Below are 20,304 nucleotides of genomic sequence, written 5' to 3'. Positions count from 1 at the left end.
TGGTGATACATCACTGATTAGTATACTATGTAATCTCCTATATATTAAAAGAGAAGCATTATGGAGAAAAAGCTGACGTGTTGTCACCAGAAAGCTCCGTACCCAATTTATTATTCGTTCTTAGTATTCCATAAAATTACATAATATATATTTTTTTATCAACTGCCACTGCTATTTAATTTATTTATATACACAATATTTTGCTCCTATAAATTCTAAAATTGGTAAATATTATAAAAAATTGATAAATATTATCCCTTACATATTTTCAAAATTAAATTAATTTCACTATGTATTGTAATATAATAATATAACTATATTATGAGATGTAAAAAATATATATATATATATATTTAAAATCATATCTTCAGAAATATAAATGATGTTACCTTTCTATTAATTTTATAAATCTCTAATGGTGAAAGAATTGAAGATAATTTGAAATTGGCTCAATGTTTATTCTTTTGCTAATAAAAATACCTATATTTGCCAAAAAAATATATATGATCACCAATTAAAATGACATGAATATGTACTTTAATTTGTATAACTATGTAGTAAAACATTATATATAGACTAGATTTTAACCCGCAGAACTATATTTTAAAAATTAAAACAAAAATGTAAGTCACTATATATTTTAAAAATTAAAACAAAAATGTAAGTCCCTTATATCTATATATTATTTAGGTTTACCGGTTTAAAAATTTAGGTTACCGATTTAAACTGTTAAATTCAGAATATAATTCATGGTATACTGTAGTACTGTTTGTTTGTTTAACATAATCGTAATTTAATAAACTCAATTAGATATGCCTAATATTCTAATGTCGATGGTGTTTACTTGAGCTGCCCTCTAACTTTAGCATTAAATATTGTAATGAATTAAGGATATATTTTAGAAAATGTTTAGGAATTTTACAAAATAAATATTTAATGAGATATTGTAATTAGTCGTTGATTGAGTAAGGAGATATTTTAGGAATTTTTGTTTAGCACAAAATCTTGGTTTTAAATTTCATTATATAATTTTTAAATTTAAAATTTAATGCCAATGACATTCCTTGTAAATAAGTACCAACTCTAGGATTTATTTGCTAAATGTCTCCAAAAATGTATATATATATATATATATATATGTAGTTATAGTATTTTTACACAAATCTTTAAATTTAAAAAATCCAGTCCAATAAAAATGAAAACAAGTAATAATATTATACTTATAGCTGAGATATATAGGGATCTAATAACCAACTAAAATTTATAAAATCCACTGATATAATACCGTAATTAAAACCAATTATATAAGGGATCTAATGACCAGTTATAGTCTTTCCCCTCACGGAACAATGAGATTTGATTTATGATTTATAATTTTATTTCTCCATCAATTACAGACACATATATTATTAAAAAAATTAATAATATCCAAATTAATATATTTATCCTTAATAAAATATCTTCTGGTATCTAATATATAAAATACTTACGCGTTATATCCCATTTTATTATTTTCCTTCTCTTACTATATTACTAGGTATTAGTCCACGCAATGCGTGGTTGCATGTACAATATTTTTTTATTATATTTCTAAATATTTATAAACCAATATTTTTTCTTTTTCTATTAACAATAATAACATAATCAAATAATAAATTTTAAGATTGAATTCTAGTAAAATTGTATCAAACAAAATTATCAAAAAAATTAGTAACTATGTGTAAAAATATTATGTGTAAATATTCCTCATTTCAAAGTTTAAAGAAATATAAATAGAAGCTATATATATGTATATATACACAAATAAATATAGCTAACAAAAATAAAAAAATATGAAAATTTAACTAAAGACATTTTATCTTGAAAGATAAATAAAGAATGAAATTTATAATATTACTGGGTAGGAGTTACATTTGAGTTAAATGTAGAATTTGAAACGACCGACCCTTTTAAAAAAAAAAAAAATAATAATAATAAATAAAACTACAACTAGTGGTCCCATACCCACTAGCCACCTAACCACAATCACAATCATCAGCGGAAATAACAACACCAATTAAATATCCAATAATACTCCAATAATAACCAATAACCATAACATCAACAATAATCAAATACCAAACAACAAGAAACAATGAACCAGCAACCTAGCAATGTTTCTAATGACTCAATTCTAGCAACCTAGCAATGTCAGACAACATCCAATCGAGTCTCTAGAACATCCTCCTCTTCATTGCCTTTGATTCTACGATCACACTTTGCCTTTACCTGCACGCCACAAACAACAATTGAGATGCGTAAGTATTATCACAAATACTTCGTGAGGCCGTCCTCCCATCTACTAGGTTATACACACAAGCATTTGAGAACCTCATATTCAAGCAACAAGCAAACACATAACAATACATCAGCAACTGCACTAATTGACACCATTGGCATATCTTGATTATCCTCTGTCGTAATCAGTTCACCTTGTCCCGCATATTCCTCATCCTCGTCTTCAACCTCAATCATGAAAACCTGTGATTTCTTATGTTTAAGATAATGATCCGGTGTATATTTCTCATCACAGATATAACACAACCCCTTTGCTCTCCTTGCACTCATTTCTTCTTATGACAAGAATTCCTTGCTGGTTTCTGCAAATTAGACCCCATAGTCTCTGTCAAGTTTTCCCTCTTGCTTTGAGCCGGTTGTCTCGCAACAGTAGTGGTGTTTCCCCCTTGAAACTGCTTGATGTGTGTTCCTCCGGAATTACTACTTTTTGACATGGGATGAGCCTTCTCATAAAGTCGACCGAGCACAAAACATTGGCGAACAGTCTGCGGAGCAAACATCCTGATATGCATCTGAGTATCAAGACGAAGACCTGCAAGATAAGCACGCACCAAATAGTCTTCTGACAGACTAACTCTCGTCCGTATTAGATCAAACTTCTGATTATACTCCACTATTCCATCAGTCTCCTGCAAAGCTTTCAATTCAGCAATCGGGTCTTCTAAAACATCAACAAACCTCTCCTTCATCAACAACTTATACGATGGCCAATCGTTCAACAAGCTTTGACCAAACGGAGTTTGTACCAACGCATGATGCCACACAGACGCATGACTATCAAAGTGCATAGTAGCCATTCGTACCTTTGAATCATTTGGTGTAGCATCTAGAACGAAATAGTCTTCTACCTTGCAGATCCACTCTGAAAAACGTTCTCCATCAAAACGGGGAAAGTCCACACGTCCAAGACGAGTAACACCTGCATAATGACCAGATCCAACAGATCCTCCTCCACGTTGTTGACCCGAACCACCACTTCCACCTGGCAACGCCGACACNGAACACGCATCCGTTTCCACCAAAAACGGTTTACTAAACACTGGCAGAGCTAAAACTGGTGCCTGACACAACGCCATCTTCAAGTTTTCGAAAGCTTCCAGTGCTTCCTTAGACCATACGTATGAATCTTTCTTGGTCATTGCAGTCAAAGGACGTGCGATAGTACCAAACCCTTTGACGAAACGTCGATAATAACCTGCTAACCCGAGAAACCCACGTAATTGTTTCAAATTTGAGGGAACAGGCCAATTTGCAACAGTGTTGACCTTGGCAGGGTCTGTAGATACCCCACCAGCAGCAATATAATGCCCCAAATACTCAACTCTATCTGTTGCAAACGCACACTTGCTTTCCTTGGCAAATAGTTTGTTTTGCCTCATTGTCTGAAAGACTTGCTCCAAGTGGTTGATGTGTTCTGTCAGGTTGGAACTGTAGATCAAGATGTCATCGAAGAATATGAGAACAAACTTGCGTAAAAACTCCCTGAACACATCATTCATCAACCCTTGAAACGTAGCCGGTGCGTTAGTTAAGCCAAACGGCATCACAAGATATTCATAATGTCCGCTGTGTGTCTTGAATGCAGTTTTGTGAACATCCTCTGGCTCCATGCGAACTTGGTGGTACCCTGCTCGTAAGTCGATCTTAGAGAACACAGAAGAACCTCCCAGCTCGTCCATTAAGTCCTCGATGAGTGGAATTGGGAACCTATTTTTAATGGTAAGCACATTTAGTCCCCTATAATCCACGCAAAGCCTCCAAGTATCGTCTTTCTTCTTGACTAATACTACCGGGGATGAGAAAGGGCTATCACTGACTCGAATGGTTCCTGCAGAAAGTAGCTCTTTCACCATCTTGTCAATCTCATCCTTCTGATAAACCGCATACCTGTAGGGACGCTGGTTGACCGGATCACTTCCCTCCTTTAAAACTATCTTATGGTTATGTCCTTCTCGAAATGGTGGTAAAGCTTTAGGCTCCTCGAACAGGTCTGCATAAGTGGTTTTTAATTCTGCAACAGCTGCATTAGCTGCATTATTCTGTTGACTTAACTCCACAGCATAAATCATTGCATCTTCTTGTTCAGCTACCTCTTGAGCACAGATCATAGAGATTTGAATCGCTTCCTCATGTTTTTTGTTGAACTTGATGGCCTTAACTGTTCGTACTGACCCTGGTTAATTCCATGAAGTAGTATTTTCTGACCGTTCCACCAAAATCCCATTTCTAACTTTTGCATGTTCCACATTGTATCTCCTAGTGGTGCTAACCATTGAGCCCCCAAAACTATATCACAACCACCCAACGGAATGATCATGAAGTCATCTTGAAAGTTTGTACCCTGAAATGACCATTGAAATTGTGAAACCCTCCCTTGAACTCCCAACTTACTTCCATCAGCTACTGCAACTCTCGAAATCCCTGCAGTTTGAACCTTCACCCCTAACTTCTCTGCGGTACTAGGATCCATAAAGTTGTGAGTTGATCCTGTGTCAAGACGAAGACCTGCAAGATAAGCACGCACCAAATAGTCTTCTGACAGATTAACTCTCGTCCGTATTAGATCAAACTTCTGATTATACTCCACTATTCCATCAGTCTCCTGCAAAGCTTTCAATTCAGCAATCGGGTCTTCCAAAACATCAACAAACCTCTCCTTCATCAACAACTTATACGATGGCCAATCGTTCAACAAGCTTTGACCAAACGGAGTTTGTACCAACGCATGATGCCACACAGACGCATGACTATCAAAGTGCATAGTAGCCATTCGTACCTTTGAATCATTTGGTGTAGCATCGAGAACGAAATAGTCTTCTACCTTGCAGATCCACTCTGAAAAACGTTCTCCATCAAAACGGGGAAAGTCCACACGTCCAAGACGAGTAACACCTGCATAATGACCAGATCCAACAGATCCTCCTCCACGTTGTTGACCCGAACCACCACTTCCACCTGGCAACGCCGACACTGCCAAGGGACTACACTCTTCATGAGATTTGCTCGAAGACGCCGGAGGACCCGGTATCAACTTGATCAAATGCATCATGTCAGCCATATTCTGTTCCATTTTCTTATCTTGAGCTTCAATCGCACGTTCGATCGCATGAGTCCGATCAAGAATGGTTCTCGTATCTCCGATCGTCTCGCTTCCTCCTTCACGAGCTTCATCACCCACCAGATCTTGCCGTACAATCTGAGATCTCGTCTCCACACCCATCGTTCCGAGGTTCGTCTACGCTCTGATACCAATGATAACGATTAATCAAAACATGTCCAACGGTACAAAAACAGAGAGAACAGAGGAAACAGAGTTGATTATTATTAAGAGTAAACGAAAGATGAGACAACGTTCTCAAAGAAACACGGAATCACTTCTCACCTGCAGAGTCTCAGAAAGAGATTCTCCGGCAACGATGAGGAAAACAAGTACCAAAAGGTTCTATAAAAGTTAACAACTCTGAAAATGCATAAATATAAAAATAAGCTAACACTGCTTCTTATAATTCCACCACACTAACAGTGTTAACCGTTACTTGACGTTGACAGCCTGTAACCTTTGCCACCTACACACTGCCAGCTTGATTATTCCTTCCTCACGTGCTTGTTATTCTCTTATCCACAACAATAACCCCACGTGCGTTTAATGGCCTCTTTTGCTATATCACAAAACGCGTACGCGCCTCGGTCTTTCTGAAACGATTCTTTATGCTTGCATCCAATACCCTAGTAAACGATCTCACAAGCTGGCACATTCTGCATCAAAACAAGGCTTCTTCTTTACGACTGACCAAACTCGGTTCGCTTCCACCTGTGCCTTATGGAGCTTCTGTTGTCACTATCGGTTTAGAGATGTATGTGATTGGTGGAGTCGTCGACCGAAGAAGCTTGAAGTTTATGAATGTCATTGATTGCAGAACACACAAGTGTCGCTCGCTCCCTCCAATGAGAAGGGGTCGTTACGAGGCAGCCGCCGGAGTAATTGACGGAAAGATTTACGTAATCGGAGGTTTCAGGAAGCGACGTCCATCAGAGTCGGAATGGATCAAAGTGTTCGATCTTGAGAAACAGATTTGGGAATCTTTGCCTGGTCCGTACCCTAAAACTAGTACGTCTAGCCAGTTTAGGACATATGTTGTGATTGAAGACAAGAATTACATTTTGGATTCTAAAATTAGTTTGGTTTACGAACCAAAAAGAAGAGGTGGTGAATGGGACACATACGTTGTCGGTGAAACTCATCCAATAAGGGATTTGTGGGAAAAGTCGTGTCATGTGTAATGTGTGGTAGATGATATGCTGTATACAATTGATCCTCGCTCTACTCTTGGACATCCAATAGTCGTATATGATCCAAAGGAGAAGACTTGGAGACCTGTGAAAGGTGAATCTTTGGGGAGACTGCCTAATTATCTCGTTGCTTATTCTGAAATGGCGAATTTTGGTGGAAAGTTGGCGATTTTGGGCAGTAACAGCAGCAGCTATGTTCATGGTGATTGCATTGAGGAAAAAGGTGTAAGTGTATGTGGGCAAACTCAAGTTGAAGTTCAGGAAGCTGTACAAAATATGTCTGCACAAGCTTCTGTCTCGGCAAAGGCATCTGATGTATGCTCAAGCCTCTGTCCTACAAAAGAGCATCAGAGGCCTGTTGATCTTGTCTGTTGCCTCGGTTTTTAAGATTTATGAAGATATACTTAAGGCACGTTTTGGGATATTACTTGGAGGTGAAGCACGAAAAAAAAGGAAGCTTGAAGATATTTAGAAGATTTAATGGGATTAGGAAATATTCGTTTAACAAAGAATAAAAGTTAAATGGAATATTTCCTCTTGAGTTTAGGAAAGTTGTTAGCCTTGGGAGGCACAAAATCCCTCAAATATAGAGGGTCTAGGACTTAAAAACTTATCTCTCTAGAACGTAAAAAGAGAGAAAAAACTTGTAAGCCTTTTGGCATCTTTGGAGAGAAAAGGGTGAGGGTTTTGTTTCTAAGTGAGAGTCCTGGGTGTAGATCATTGTTGTTGATCTTAGGGATCTCTTAGGGAGTTGGAAATAGATTGAGAACAAGCTAAGAGAAGATCTTAGGGTTGTGTAAGTCCAATATTGAACAATAACTGTAATTGTGTTGAAGAAGTATTTTCAACAAAGATTGAGAACGTAGGCATTTGCTGAACCTCGTTAAATATTGTGTGATTTGAGTATAGATTCTCTTATTCAAGTTCTTTAGCCTCAAGGCTTAGTTGTCTTTTTGTGTTCTTGTTGCAGTTTAAGGATCTTTCTTACATCTAAACCGTCTCTAAGCAGTTTGTTGATCTGAGAGAAAATATCAAGAGTAACCGTCTTTGTGAAGGAGGATAATTACACTAGCTGCATTAGACTATGTGCAATGGGGCTGTTGAATTTTAAATTCAACAGTTGAATCTCCACAATGAAGGTGTTGAAAAAACTAAAATGTCGATGTGGATTCATCGCTGTTGAATTTATTCAACAGGTTGAAAAAAAAATTATTGGGACCGCATATGCCACGTGTCAGAAGGTCACTGAGGTGTGTATTTCAAACAAATGCTGAGCAACTGAAAGTTTTTGTTTTGTTTTTTGTTTTTGTTTTTGTTTTTTATTTACTTATGATTAGGACACTTGTTAAATTGTAATTCGCTGTTGTGATTTTGAAAATTTTTATCTCATCCTATCTATTTAGGATCAATTATTATACAACAAAAAATTTTTTTATTATAAAAATTATATCAAAATTCATAACTTTTTAAACTCTATAAATAGACACTTGGTTCATTTCATTCGGACACATAAAAAAAAATACCATTTCTACTATTATTTTCTTATTATTCTCCAATAAACTCTTGTTTTCCATCATTTTTTTTTTTTGAAATAGATTCTAACAATAATCCTACTCAAAATTCTAGTAATTTTCCTTTTCCGTATCCAAATTCCAACAATAATTCTACGCAAAATTTTTCTAACTATCCTTTTCCCTATCCAAATCCTAGCAATTATCAATTTCAAAATCATTCTTTCAACCAACATCAAAATATTCCAAATTATAGTTTTCCACCAAATTTTCCTATGCCATCATCTGTTCCAAACTATCATCAATATTGTGGATCGATGATGCCATATTCATCTCAACCACCTCCTCCAATGGATAATGAAAATGTTTCTAGAGCAATTGAATTTCCCGGATTTTCTACACAAATGAATCTTGGAGGGATAAGCGGTCCTGATGAAGCCACTCCAAATACCGAAGATTCAACTTCTTCTCGTCGGAAAAATCTTAGATGGACAACTGAGCAAAATTTGGTTTTATTGAGCGGATGGATTAAATATGGAACAGACAGCATTGTTGGCAGACAAAATTTTTTGTGAACCAACGTCCGTATAATATGGCATACTACCTAGCCGACGGTATCTATCCTTCTTATCCAACCTTCGTTAAATCAATTCGACTTCCTCAGAGTGAACCAGACAAGTTATTTGCACATCATCAAGAAGGATGTCGGAAGGACATCGAGCGTGCATTTGGAGTCTTACAAGCTCGATTTAAAATCATTCGCGAACCAGCTCGCATGTGGGACATAAACGATTTGGCTATCATCATGCGATCATGTATCATATTGCATAATATGACTGTTGAAGATGAACGAGATACATATGCTCAACATTGGACTGATTATGATCAATCTGAGGCAAGTGGTTCTAGTACACCACAACCATTCTTGACCGAGGTGTTACCTGCATTTGAAAATCATGTGCGAGCTAGATCTGAGTTACGTGATTCAAGTGAGCATCATGAATTGCAAGCAGATCTAGGCAAACACATCTGGGCAAAATTTGGAATGTTCCGAGATTAAAAAAAAATTGTATGTCTTTGTGTGTTGTGTGATTTAAGAGTTTTCTTGTTTGTAAGTTTAGTCGCATGTATTATCGAATTTATGTTTGTTTATTATTGATTGTGTTGTGTGTTTGTATCATATTGTATTTGAAGTTTTTTGTAATTTTAGTTCTTTTAATTATATTAGTTTTATTTTTATTAATTCAAAAATTTGAGTTGAGAACATAAAATATTTATAAAAAATAATGTCACTTTTAGTTAATTTAATTTTATATTTAATTTAATTTTAGTTGATATTTTAAAATTAATCTAATTGTTATTAATATGCAATCACAAAAATAAAAATATATATAAAAAATATGAAATAAAAATTGTGGGGTAGAGTGTTGAATTTTATTAAACAAAATCATTATAGTGTTAAAAATTTAGATGGGTGTTGAATGATTATGTGGATGAAAAAAAATATGAGGTAGAGTGTTAAAAGTGAAAAAGTAGAGTATTGAATAAATTTGCCATTGCACATAGTCTTATACGATATATTTTTTTTTTTAAGCCAAAAGTAAATAATTACAGTGTATTTGACTTTGACTTAACAACATATGGAGAATATAAAAGTAGGATTAGACTATTTTGCCCTCATAAAAATCCCAAAAACTCACACGTACGAATCCAAAATTCAGATTCGCACGAAGAAGAAGAAGAAGACAAACATCATCATCATCATCGTCCTCCTCCAAAGAGGAGCTCTTCATTTTCAAATCTGTAAGATCTCTCAGACACTTTCTCCTCTCCCGTCTTTTTCGATCGGATTTGAATCGATCGCGTTGAGGTTGTTTAATATTGTACCTTGAATTCACGTGCGTGTAATAATACATCTCGTAGCAGATTCAGGAATCAAACATGGGTTTCCTTATAACAACCCTAATCTTCCTCGTCGTTGGGATCATTGCCTCTTTGTGCGTTAGAATCTGCTTCAGCAGAGGTCCTTCCACCAATCTGTATGTCTCCCTTGCGACCCTCTTCCTTTCCAAAATTTTTGATTTCTTAATATCCTAAAGTATGAAATTGGTCGTGTTTGTGTTAGATTTGATTGCTTCATCAATGTTAGTTCCCTGTGATTCAATTGAACGTTTTAATTCTCTTTAATATCTCTCCAGAAGATTGAATATTTAATCTCTTTTACTCTTGGAATTGAGAATTTGTAAACGGGAATTTTAATAATGGGTTTCAAATTCTTTGAATTGGGTTGCTTGACGTGGTGATATCTTCAAGGGAGCTTTGTTGATGTTAGAAATAGTACTTCTTGTGCTCTGAAGGTTTTATGGATGTGTTCAAGCTTTGTAATTTATAGTCTGTCTTCTTTGTTTCTTGACTGTTTTGCTTTGATTTTTTCCTTCTGTAAACTTTGTAATAAAGTAAAACTGTCTCATCTTTATTTGTTTGATAACAGGCTACATCTTACCTTGGTCATTACTGCGACAATCTGCTGTTGGATGATGTAAGTTTATGCTTTTTATATACTATTACATGTTGCTTTCTGGCCTTTTTTGGTTTACATTTGCAGCCATTGTTTCTCTTTTTTGCTTTTCTTTGTCTTCAGTTTTGCTTAGTGTCAATAGACCTGTTATTGCTTCCTCTCCTTAATGAATCAAAATGTCGAATCCTACACGCTAAAGATGTCTAGAACAAAATTTCCAGTCTTAGTTGAACTTAAAAGTTCCATTATTGAACTCTCATGAGCATTGTCAAAGCTTCTTTGAATGCCTGTATATCGAGTTTGATTTCTCTATGTTGCTTTGGTTACAGTTTCTTACTTCTTTTTGTTTTTATCTCTTGACTATGGTAGGTGGGCAATTGTATATATTGCACAGATGAATCCTCTGATTGTCCCCATTTTAAGCGAAACAGAGTAGAATCCTCTACCTACTCAGACAAGAGAACCTCAAACTAGAAAACACATGCGCAGAGTCGAGCTTCTGTATGTTCAATCTTTAAACAGAGTTCCTTCCTCCTGTTTGTAATTCTTTACCTTGGTGTGAACAAAATCAAAAACCTTTTGGCCACTTTACTATTTCGAGATTTTGTTGTATTCACTTCTCTCTCATTCATCCCCCAAAACAAAGCTGAATCTCCCTTTTGAGATTACTACATCCCACAATGTATTATTGTTGATTTAAATAAGCTTTTTGAAATTCTGTAGTTACGCTTAAATGTATCTTTGATAAGTCGATTTTGGTTTTGAATGGTTCTGCATCAATTGTGAAACGTCGTCGTTAAGTGACGTAAAAGGGTCCACTCCATCTCTTCACCTTTCCTTTGTGAGAGCTAGAAACAAAAGGATACTGAACTGTTGATAGTTTTAATTTCTTCGTCGACACTAAAACCCTAAAAAACAAAACAAAAAAAAACCCATCTTTTTGGTTTCTCTGAAAACAGAGGAAGTTAAACAATGGCGATAATTCCGTTAGCACAGATTAACGAGCTAACGATTTCTTCATCCTCTTCTTCGTTTCTTGCGAAATCCATATCCCGCTCGTTGCATAGTAGCTGCGTTTGCCCAACAAGTACCAGAATCAGTAAATTCGGTGGCGGCTGCTCTAAGCGAAGAAGCATTTCAACGAGAGGGTTGAGATGTTCCTTTTCTCCGATGGAGTCTGCCAGAATTAAGGTCATTGGTGTCGGCGGTGGTGGTAACAATGCCGTCAATCGTATGATTTCAAGCGGCTTACAGGTTCACCACATTCTTACTCTCTTGCGAAGAAGAAACAACAATAAAGTTCATGTTTTTATGTAGCTTCGATTTTGATATGAGAATTCCTCATTTGGGTTTTGATTGATTTCGTCTGTGTTCCTCCAGAGTGTTGATTTCTATGCGATAAACACGGACTCTCAAGCTCTGATACAGTCTTCTGCTGATAACCCACTTCAAATTGGAGAGCTTTTAACTCGTGGCCTTGGTTAGTAAGAGTTATACTTATTTGTAAAGGTGTTGTGTGAGTTTTGGCATTCAAAAAGCAATAAACTTGCGTCTCTGTTACTTGATTTTTATATAGGTACTGGTGGAAACCCGCTACTTGGAGAACAAGCTGCAGAAGAATCAAAAGATGCAATTGCCAATGCTCTTAAAGGATCAGACCTTGTTTTCATAACTGCTGGTATGGGTGGTGGAACAGGGTCTGGTGCTGCACCTGTGGTAGCTCAGATATCGAAAGATGCTGGTTATTTGACTGTTGGTGTTGTTACTTATCCGTTTAGCTTCGAAGGACGTAAAAGATCTTTGCAGGTAATGTGTGTTTGACACTGTTTCTTGATGAAATTGGTTTAAGTCTTTTAAGTGTTGTTATGGATCCATGTCTAATTTGGTTATTTTTTCTAGGCACTGGAAGCTATTGAAAAGCTGCAAAAGAATGTCGATACCCTTATTGTGATTCCAAATGATCGTCTGCTAGATATTGCTGATGAACAGACACCACTTCAGGACGCTTTCCTTCTTGCTGATGATGTTTTACGCCAAGGAGTTCAAGGCATCTCAGATATTATTACTGTGAGTCTGTGTATTTTTTATAAAGCGTAACAAGTTGGTTGGTTGATAATTGCTCATTGATTAATCCCCAAAGGAAGAACCTGATGGAACAGTATCTATTATTCTATTTCAGATACCTGGACTGGTCAATGTAGATTTTGCGGATGTGAAGGCAGTTATGAAAGATTCTGGAACCGCTATGCTCGGGGTAGGTGTTTCTTCCAGCAAGAACCGAGCAGAAGAAGCAGCTGAACAAGCGACTTTGGCTCCATTGATTGGATCATCAATACAGTCAGCTACTGGTGTCGTCTACAACATCACTGGTGGAAAAGATTTAACTTTGCTAGAAGTAAACAGAGTATCAGAGGTGCGGTAACTTTGTGTTGGTTTACTCGGCTTTGGTGGTATATACCGTAATATAAGGCACAGTCTTCTCATGTTTTAGGGTTTTTTTTGCAGGTCGTGACGAGTTTGGCAGACCCATCAGCCAACATCATATTTGGAGCGGTTGTGGATGATCGCTACACCGGAGAGATTCATGTAACAATAATCGCCACAGGCTTCTCACAGTCATTCCAGAAGACACTTCTGGCTGATCCAAGAGCAGCTAAACTCCTCGACAAAATGGGATCATCAGGTCAACAAGAGAACAAGGGGATGTCTCACCAGAAGCAGTCTCCAGCAACTATCTCCACTAAATCATCTTCTCCCCGTAGACTTTTCTTCTAGTATTCTTCTTGCCATTTCGTTTTTCAGCATAAAAAAATGTAACGATCTTCATGCTCAAATATCAGATTACATTTGATTTTTCTCCAAAATGTCTCTAAATCAAGTCTAACACTTCGAGTTCCATCATTATGCTAACTTGAGGTAAATCGCAATTAGTCATTTGGTAAAGATGACAAAGTATATTCCGAGTTATTTACTGTAAAACCAAAGGTCTGATCCTTTTAGTTAGTTGCTTTAGAAAATGACACATTAACCAGTTTTTCACACATTTGCAGTTGTGATACAGAAATATACAAGCTGATGCATATCTTCCACAGATGCCTTTCTTTTCTTACTCACTTCCGAAGGGTCTTAACAACATTTTGATAAACCAAAAAGCATCAGGTTTTCAATGTGTAAGTGAAGGGCTGTGCTTACTTACCGTTACCGCATTATTGAAACCGCGATGAAGCTTGAGAAGATGCACAAAAGAGTATCTTTGGTAATATGCACACACCATACTGATATATGTTTCTAGATGTTCTTGAACCTTGGGACAAATTGTAAAGGATCTTCTGAGGACTTATGATCCCCATTCCGTGGAATTTTTTTTTGATAATATCCTACACACACCATAACTAAAGTACTAATGAATGATTGGTTCTAACTGGATATAGTTTGGACATAATTAGTTGGGGGAGCCTAATGAGAGATGATAGCAAAGTTTCTCCAACAATATATACATATATATATATATATGCATATCTCACAGAGAATATATAAAAATAGACTTTGATGTTTCAAGATTAAGAAGAAAAGATAGCAGACTCAAACTCAATTTCAAACTAACTAGTTTATATTTTGAGGTGGAATATGGTAACCGGGACCGATTATAGTATTATGAGCACCGATGAAGGAATCAGGCAGATGGAAAAATCCGGTTTCGCCGACATCCGCTATTTCTACTTGGTTAGGGAAAATCATGCCGGGAAAGGAGCTAATAGGCACACAAAATGGTTCAGACTTTGAGAGGAAAATGCAGAGATCTCCGATGTCTCGAGTGTATACAGCATTTCCTTTGTCATCAAGCTTGAACACCATTAAAGCTTTTGTACTCAATTTCGACATACCTCTCCAGACGGCCTTCCTGTACCACTTGACCAAGAAAGTCTCACCGGTGGTTCTTGACTCAACCAAGTGCTCGCGTTTGTAGCACGAATCCATAAGCTCCCGTTTGGTCTTCGTCATCTTGGGAAGGTTTCTGAACCGTATCCTCTGGAACTTGGGATTTTGTTTGTGTGTGTGGAGGAGATCCCATGATGCAATGATATGCCCTCCAGCTCCGAGTATGCAAAACATACCATGTCTCTCCGAAAACATGACACGGGAGGAGTAGAAGCAAGGGTTTGCGATTCTGATGTTGATCCACTCCGAGTTACTTTGAGCGGGTCTGCAAAAGCTTAGCTGAGGTCCCAAGAACTATATAGCCACAACACAGTCCTCATCCTCTGGAGAAGAGGACGACATTGACACATTGGTGACGATCTGAGTTTGGCAATGAGGCAGAGTTACAAGAGGAGGCAGGGGAATGCGCTTAGTATCTGTATACGATGCATGTGGGTTTAGATCGTCTTGGAGACGCAGTATTCCATCTTCCTTCAAAGTTGCTATCCAGCCATGGGATGACCCGATCACTACCATTGGATTATCCACCAACTCCATGGGCACCTTCTTTTCCAAACTAGTGAACAAACATTCATTATGATAGTAAATCAAGAGTTTTCCGAGACCCTTTCCACAAGGATCAGCGTCAATGATGGTACAAGGAGGGGTTTGCAACAAGGAAGTTGATAAGCCATTAGCGAGAAGTGGGGAGGATCTTACAAACGTAGGTTTCCTACGAAAGCATAGGTTCAAGGGCTGGTTGAGAAGAAGAGACATGAATAATGGCGAAAAGCAATAGATTAAAAACAGAATAACCCTAACTGAAGAAATGGTGATCTTCTCCACCTAAAACCCTACATTAATACAGAGGAAATGACTTGCCCACCAAGTTTCATAACTTTAAACTAATTATGGTCAGACACAATCTTAATTGGAATTCATTTTAAATATGGTCAAACTCAAGCGCTCCATTAATCTCTTATTTAGGCCTTGCACACCAAGTTTTCTCCAAAATGTCTCTAAATGCAAAAAGTTGTGATCGTGGTCTGATTCTTTTCGTTGATTTAGTAATTGTAAATTGAGTTCTGCATAGCTGGTTGCTTCGTTGGACAAAGCTAAAACAATGTTAGCAATACTATCTAATTTGCAAGTTTAATATCTAAATTTTAGAGATTGGATTTTTTTAATTACGATTATATACATAAACTTAAATATTAGGTTTTAGTTTACCACAACCAAATCAAAACAAATCTTTGTTTATCCAATCAGTAAGGTTTCAGATGATCCTTGGAGGCTTTCTTTCATAATATTTTCCTATTTCTTTCTGTAAAAGTAGCATTACACACAATAGAGAAAGAAACAAGAAGCTTTTTAATACACAAAGATTCTATTCAAATGGACCCTTTCAAAGGAATGTGTACAGATCTCTTTGGCGCAACACATAGATTGTAGATTCTTCTGCACTTTACAACAAATCCTAACCACCAGATGATTTTGGGAAGTTTGCTTGTTCTGCAATGAACCAAATTCTAAGTTCCAGTTTCTGTTTTCACTGTTTTGCGTCTCACAGGAAATAATCAGGTGCAGGTTTCTTGGATGGAGCTCCTCTAGATTCCTGTATCCAAAGTCATATTATGTCAGAAAAAATCAAACAGCAATTTGAACATGAATTTAGATAGGTGAGGCTCTTACTTGTGGGGCTGCATCGAAGACACGAAACTCCTTATTTAGATTCTCATCGAGCTCTAGAATTGCAGCTACATTACCGCATCTATAGCACATTCAGAAATAACATGAACATTCAAAGGCAAAGGAAACAAAGATCATAAGTGTGGAGGTTCTGAGTTACCTATAACAGTAATTAGGGGCAGACCAAACAGTGACTATCTGACTATTGAACATCCATTTGTAACCTTCCATAACTAGCTGATGAGCTCGGCAAATATAATCAATGTTGTTTGTGTGGTTAAAAGACGTGACAACACTCCCGCCAAAAAGGAATCCTGCACCACGTGGACTCAATCCCCAGCCATCTACAATATCTTCTGGATCAGACCATAAAAGATCACACATGGCACCATCATGTGGTACTTCTTGCTTCCGATCAATAGCCCTGATCTACCAAAAGAAACGTATGAACGGACTAGTCAGTTATATCCTTATAGCTAAAACTTTCTAATTATATCATTCACTTTCTCAACCTGGTCTAGAGTCATAATAGCTGGAGAGAGACCTCCATGAACACAAAATATCTTGTTCTCGACAAGAGCTGAAAGACTTAAGACATATAAAAGATAGAAAGTTTCCGTTACATTAAACCAAAATAACATCTACTCAGAACTCCAAAAACAAAAGCTGAAAAGGAGTGTGTACCTCAAGTAGTCAAAGATATCTGTGCAGTATCTCCAGACATTTACAGAGCCATATTTACGCAGGCACTCGTCATAAAATCCATATACCTACTAAAGGGCAGACTCTTAAATAGTATGAAAAATACACACACGCATCAAAGTTTTCTAATAATAGACTGAACTCACCTGTGTAATCTGCCGGCTCTCGTGGTTCCCTCTAATGAGAGTTATACGGTCTGGATATCTTACCTGAGAATAAAAATAGTAACTAACTTAAGGAATTGTGGAACCCACTGGGGGAGCATATATTTGAGCAAACCAAAGTAAAACACTGTTGGGGTATTTACTATTAATTACCTTGAGAGCTAGAAGAAGTAGAAATGTCTCAACTGAATAAAAACCTCGATCAACAAAATCTCCAAGAAACAAATAATTCGTCTTAGGGCAATCACCCCCGACTTTAAAAAGCTCTTTCATGTCATAGAATTGCCCATGGATGTCTCCACATATCTAATCCACATTAAAACAAAACAAAAAATCTAAGGATGAAACAACTAGCAAGACACTGTCAATGGAATCTTCAAACTTGTTAAGATAGACAACAAAGAGAGTTTCATCCACTCCATTCAAAGAAACCATTGTAGCAGAGTCATTTTAGTTATCAAATGTATTTCGAATCCCTAAAACATAGGAACCAAAAAATTCATACAAAACTTCAATAACTAATATAAGTAAACCATAACATATCTAAATTCTGAATCCAAAACTAAACTACAACTGTTCTGACATACAATTATGCCCAATTTCGTCAGATTCCTCAACTCACAAGCCTTTGACTTTAATAGGTTCGCAGAAAAAAACTCAATCTTCAGACACAAGTATGGATAAATTCTGAAACTTGAATCTAGAAAACAAACAAAAGAAAGCTTACAGTGACAGGAGCATCAACTCTTTGAACATTGCTCTCTTCAACGAGAATCTCCATAGCTTTAAGACAAAGAGCCTTCACTTCTGATTCTTTCAAAGGTTCACAGCGTTTAAGCTGCTCTATCTGCTGGTCTAGGTCTGACATTTCCTCTGTTTCTTTCTTTTTTACTGCTTCCACCTTTCTTCACAAACAACTACTGAAAAAAAAACCTAATTTCGATAATCAGACGTAAACTGAAGAAACCCTCGTCAAAATTTTATACAGAAAGAGAAGAATAAAAAAAATCGTGTTCTTCGTCTTCCCCAGGAGAGGCTTTTGCTCCTCTCCGAAGGGGTGTTTTCTTCCACCAAACTCTCTCTCTCCTGCGCTCTGTTTTTATATTTTTTTTTTTGAATCCGGTCCTTTTCTTTTCATGATATTCCAAATTTGCCGCGGATATTTTTCAGTTACTTTCTTAACACCAATCCCTTAATTTGGGCTAGATTCTTTAAAGATTGGACCATTGGCCCATAATATATAACAAAGTAATTAGACTTGATTTTGATTAGAATCGGATGTTTGGAACTTTGGATTATGGTAGCGACCCAACTAACTTCGAAGATGAGCGTGTAAATGAAACAATTTTTTTTGGTATACGTTTCCCGTATGTTTCTATCACGGGAGTGGCCAAAAACATTGTAGCACCCCAACTAAGTTCAAAGATGAGCTTAAAATTCACTATGGGTGAAACAATGAAGCCAAAAGTCTAAGAGTCCAAATTGGCCTAATTAGGTTATGTTAAATTAAAGTAGTGTGTGTGACGATAATACAAAAGTCAGTTTTGTGATAGAAAATATAAACGTACTTAAGTACTACTTACATGTATAAAAATAAAAATAAACTATGATAGAAAACTATAAAAACTTAGAGATATACATTTAACAGAAAGAAAAAGTTGGATCAAGAATGACATGTACAAGTTAAACAAAACAATGGTGGTAAATTTGATTATATATGTTTTTAACAATTGGAGAAAGAAAGTAAACTATAGGTCAAAGTCAATGTAAAGAAAGCAAAAAGAGTAAAAGGGAATGTTGCGGATCGAAGAAAAGACTCTTTGCTTTCTGACCTAACTAAATTTGTTTTTATTTTTTCAATTGCATTGGAAAACCACAGTTTTTCTTAAAGTTTGGTGAGCATTTAATTTTCAGTTGAAGAGTAAAAACAAAGAAAAGATAAGCCATACACAATCTATGGTCGACGTCTTCGGCCGGGTAAGGGAATATAGTATTTTTCTGTGTGTGTTAAACTTCGAATTAATCAACGTCTACAAAACCTACAAATACTCATAATTGTAATGAAACAATTGAACAATCTCGTTTTAACCAGACACTAAAAGTTGATGCTGCGATCGATCAAAACCTTTAAATCATGATCTAGATAACATATAGTACGTTTTAACTCCTTAGCCGATATGTTAGTTGAAAGCCTCGTCCTAGACCAAAAAGAAAAATACTAGTACTATTATACTTAGTGGGAAGACTAATTTTAACTGAATTTAAAGTTGAAGTACGAGAGGTAAGTAATCTAATCTCTTCTCCCCCTAGCTAGCCAACCGTTAATCGTTTTGTTGTCTAATAACGAGCAAAAGTCAATACAAATAATTTTTCCAAATAATCACAAGCCGACACAGACTATTATATAGATAATAGATTGATGCTCTTTTAGCATTTGAAACATTACTAATCATCAAACTTTGATGTCAAATAGAATCGTTTAATGTTCTGTGAGATGGTTTTATAATTGTGGATTGTTTAAATTTGGATACTTCCTTGCTACAAAAATATGTTGGATCATCTTGATCACTTAATTTCTCTATTCTTTTCTTTCTTTCTACACTAATATTTGAACTCTATATTAAAAATATTTATATGATTCAGTTTCTTGAAATTTTTTTTTTTTTTTAATTCTCAAAATTAAAAATTCAATAGACATGTCGGTTCTTAGGTAAGTCTAGTTTGAAAGTTAAACATCATGCAAATCCAATTACAAAGACTAAAACAATTGAAGAGCATATATTGGGGCCTAGTGTTACGCGTAGCGCGAGGATCACGGTAACTATATGTGAAAAGACTCAAAAGCTATTAACAAAAATAGACTTTCCTGGTCTTCTGGTTATTAATCCAATTCGCTTTCCACGTTAGGGACATCATCTGAGTAACTGACAAACCACAAACAAAACTGACTTATGACTATTTTAAGATGATTTTATCCATTTTCTTTAACTGTTATTTGATTAGCTAGTAGTTTTATGCACATAGCGTACGTGTTTATCTATTTATGTGAACATCTAATTTATTTAATAGAGTTTTCATCATGGCAATTTTTGTTGTAGTTAGTTTAAACTTGCAAACAAAAAGTATTAGTATTTCAGTTAGTGGTTGTGGCAGAATTAGGTATACACGAGAAACC

General features: G+C 36.1%; 5 protein-coding genes and 1 pseudogene across 7 annotated transcripts; 4 read left to right on the top strand and 2 right to left on the bottom strand.

The window, feature by feature from the left end:
- Positions 6,012-7,014, top strand: LOC104755251 (annotated as a pseudogene).
- Positions 7,852-9,198, top strand: LOC109127033. Its single transcript, XM_019231146.1, has 2 exons — positions 7,852-7,877; positions 8,682-9,198. Exons 1-2 carry the CDS (start codon positions 7,852-7,854, stop codon positions 9,196-9,198), a joined length of 543 nt encoding a protein of 180 aa, XP_019086691.1.
- LOC104731628 (V-type proton ATPase subunit e1) lies at positions 9,837-11,382 on the top strand. Of its 2 annotated transcripts, none has more exons than XM_010451068.2 (4): positions 9,837-9,941; positions 10,065-10,177; positions 10,630-10,677; positions 11,026-11,382. In XM_010451068.2, exons 2-4 carry the CDS (start codon positions 10,080-10,082, stop codon positions 11,090-11,092), a joined length of 213 nt encoding a protein of 70 aa, XP_010449370.1. In that variant the 5' UTR covers positions 9,837-9,941; positions 10,065-10,079; the 3' UTR covers positions 11,093-11,382. The 2 variants fall into 2 exon arrangements, with proteins under 2 accessions (XP_010449370.1, XP_010449362.1); XM_010451060.2 differs by having other exon boundaries at positions 10,062-10,177.
- Positions 11,527-13,511, top strand: LOC104731620 (cell division protein FtsZ homolog 1, chloroplastic-like). The gene is made up of 6 exons (XM_010451050.2): positions 11,527-11,910; positions 12,037-12,136; positions 12,233-12,462; positions 12,556-12,723; positions 12,836-13,069; positions 13,162-13,511. Exons 1-6 carry the CDS (start codon positions 11,629-11,631, stop codon positions 13,429-13,431), a joined length of 1,284 nt encoding a protein of 427 aa, XP_010449352.1. The 5' UTR covers positions 11,527-11,628; the 3' UTR covers positions 13,432-13,511.
- Positions 14,260-15,351, bottom strand: LOC104731612. Its single transcript, XM_010451037.1, is given in 1 exon segment — positions 14,260-15,351. A coding segment is annotated over 1 exon segment (1,092 nt).
- Positions 15,817-18,204, bottom strand: LOC104731601 (serine/threonine-protein phosphatase PP-X isozyme 2). 2 transcript variants are annotated; one of them, XM_010451028.2, is made up of 8 exons: positions 17,857-18,204; positions 17,283-17,435; positions 17,112-17,174; positions 16,948-17,033; positions 16,776-16,851; positions 16,424-16,692; positions 16,267-16,345; positions 15,817-16,189 (listed from the first exon to the last, which is right to left on the bottom strand). In XM_010451028.2, exons 1-8 carry the CDS (start codon positions 17,995-17,997, stop codon positions 16,139-16,141), a joined length of 918 nt encoding a protein of 305 aa, XP_010449330.1. In that variant the 5' UTR covers positions 17,998-18,204; the 3' UTR covers positions 15,817-16,138. The 2 variants fall into 2 exon arrangements, with proteins under 2 accessions (XP_010449330.1, XP_019092034.1); XM_019236489.1 differs by lacking the exons at positions 15,817-16,189; positions 16,267-16,345 and having other exon boundaries at positions 16,595-16,687.

Source organism: Camelina sativa, chromosome 2 (genome assembly GCF_000633955.1).
Source record: "Camelina sativa cultivar DH55 chromosome 2, Cs, whole genome shotgun sequence".
NCBI lineage: Eukaryota > Viridiplantae > Streptophyta > Magnoliopsida > Brassicales > Brassicaceae > Camelina > Camelina sativa.
Note: the sequence above shows the minus strand (reverse complement) of the source record. Positions and strands in the feature narration are given on the sequence as shown.

What these genes read in the sequence shown, in the direction of transcription:
- LOC109127033 (XM_019231146.1), top strand. Translation starts at nt 7,852, where the DNA reads ATGCCACGTGTCAGAAGGTCACTGAG. An exon ending in CGTGTCAGAAGGTCACTGAG is followed by an intron (nt 7,878 to 8,681) that starts GTGTGTATTTCA and finishes AATATGGAACAG; the next exon opens with ACAGCATTGTTGGCAGACAA.
- LOC104731628 (XM_010451068.2), top strand. Translation starts at nt 10,080, where the DNA reads ATGGGTTTCCTTATAACAACCCTAATCTTCCTCGTCGTTGGGATCATT. An exon ending in AGAGGTCCTTCCACCAATCT is followed by an intron (nt 10,178 to 10,629) that starts GTATGTCTCCCT and finishes GTTTGATAACAG; the next exon opens with GCTACATCTTACCTTGGTCA. An exon ending in ACAATCTGCTGTTGGATGAT is followed by an intron (nt 10,678 to 11,025) that starts GTAAGTTTATGC and finishes TGACTATGGTAG; the next exon opens with GTGGGCAATTGTATATATTG.
- LOC104731620 (XM_010451050.2), top strand. Translation starts at nt 11,629, where the DNA reads ATGGCGATAATTCCGTTAGCACAGATTAACGAGCTAACGATTTCTTCA. An exon ending in GACGTAAAAGATCTTTGCAG is followed by an intron (nt 12,463 to 12,555) that starts GTAATGTGTGTT and finishes TATTTTTTCTAG; the next exon opens with GCACTGGAAGCTATTGAAAA. An exon ending in AAGTAAACAGAGTATCAGAG is followed by an intron (nt 13,070 to 13,161) that starts GTGCGGTAACTT and finishes TTTTTTTTGCAG; the next exon opens with GTCGTGACGAGTTTGGCAGA.
- LOC104731601 (XM_010451028.2), bottom strand. Translation starts at nt 17,997, where the DNA reads ATGTCAGACCTAGACCAGCAGATAGAGCAGCTTAAACGCTGTGAACCT. An exon ending in CTATTATGACTCTAGACCAG is followed by an intron (nt 16,693 to 16,775) that starts GTTGAGAAAGTG and finishes TTCTTTTGGTAG; the next exon opens with ATCAGGGCTATTGATCGGAA. An exon ending in GCCCCTAATTACTGTTATAG is followed by an intron (nt 16,346 to 16,423) that starts GTAACTCAGAAC and finishes AATGTGCTATAG; the next exon opens with ATGCGGTAATGTAGCTGCAA.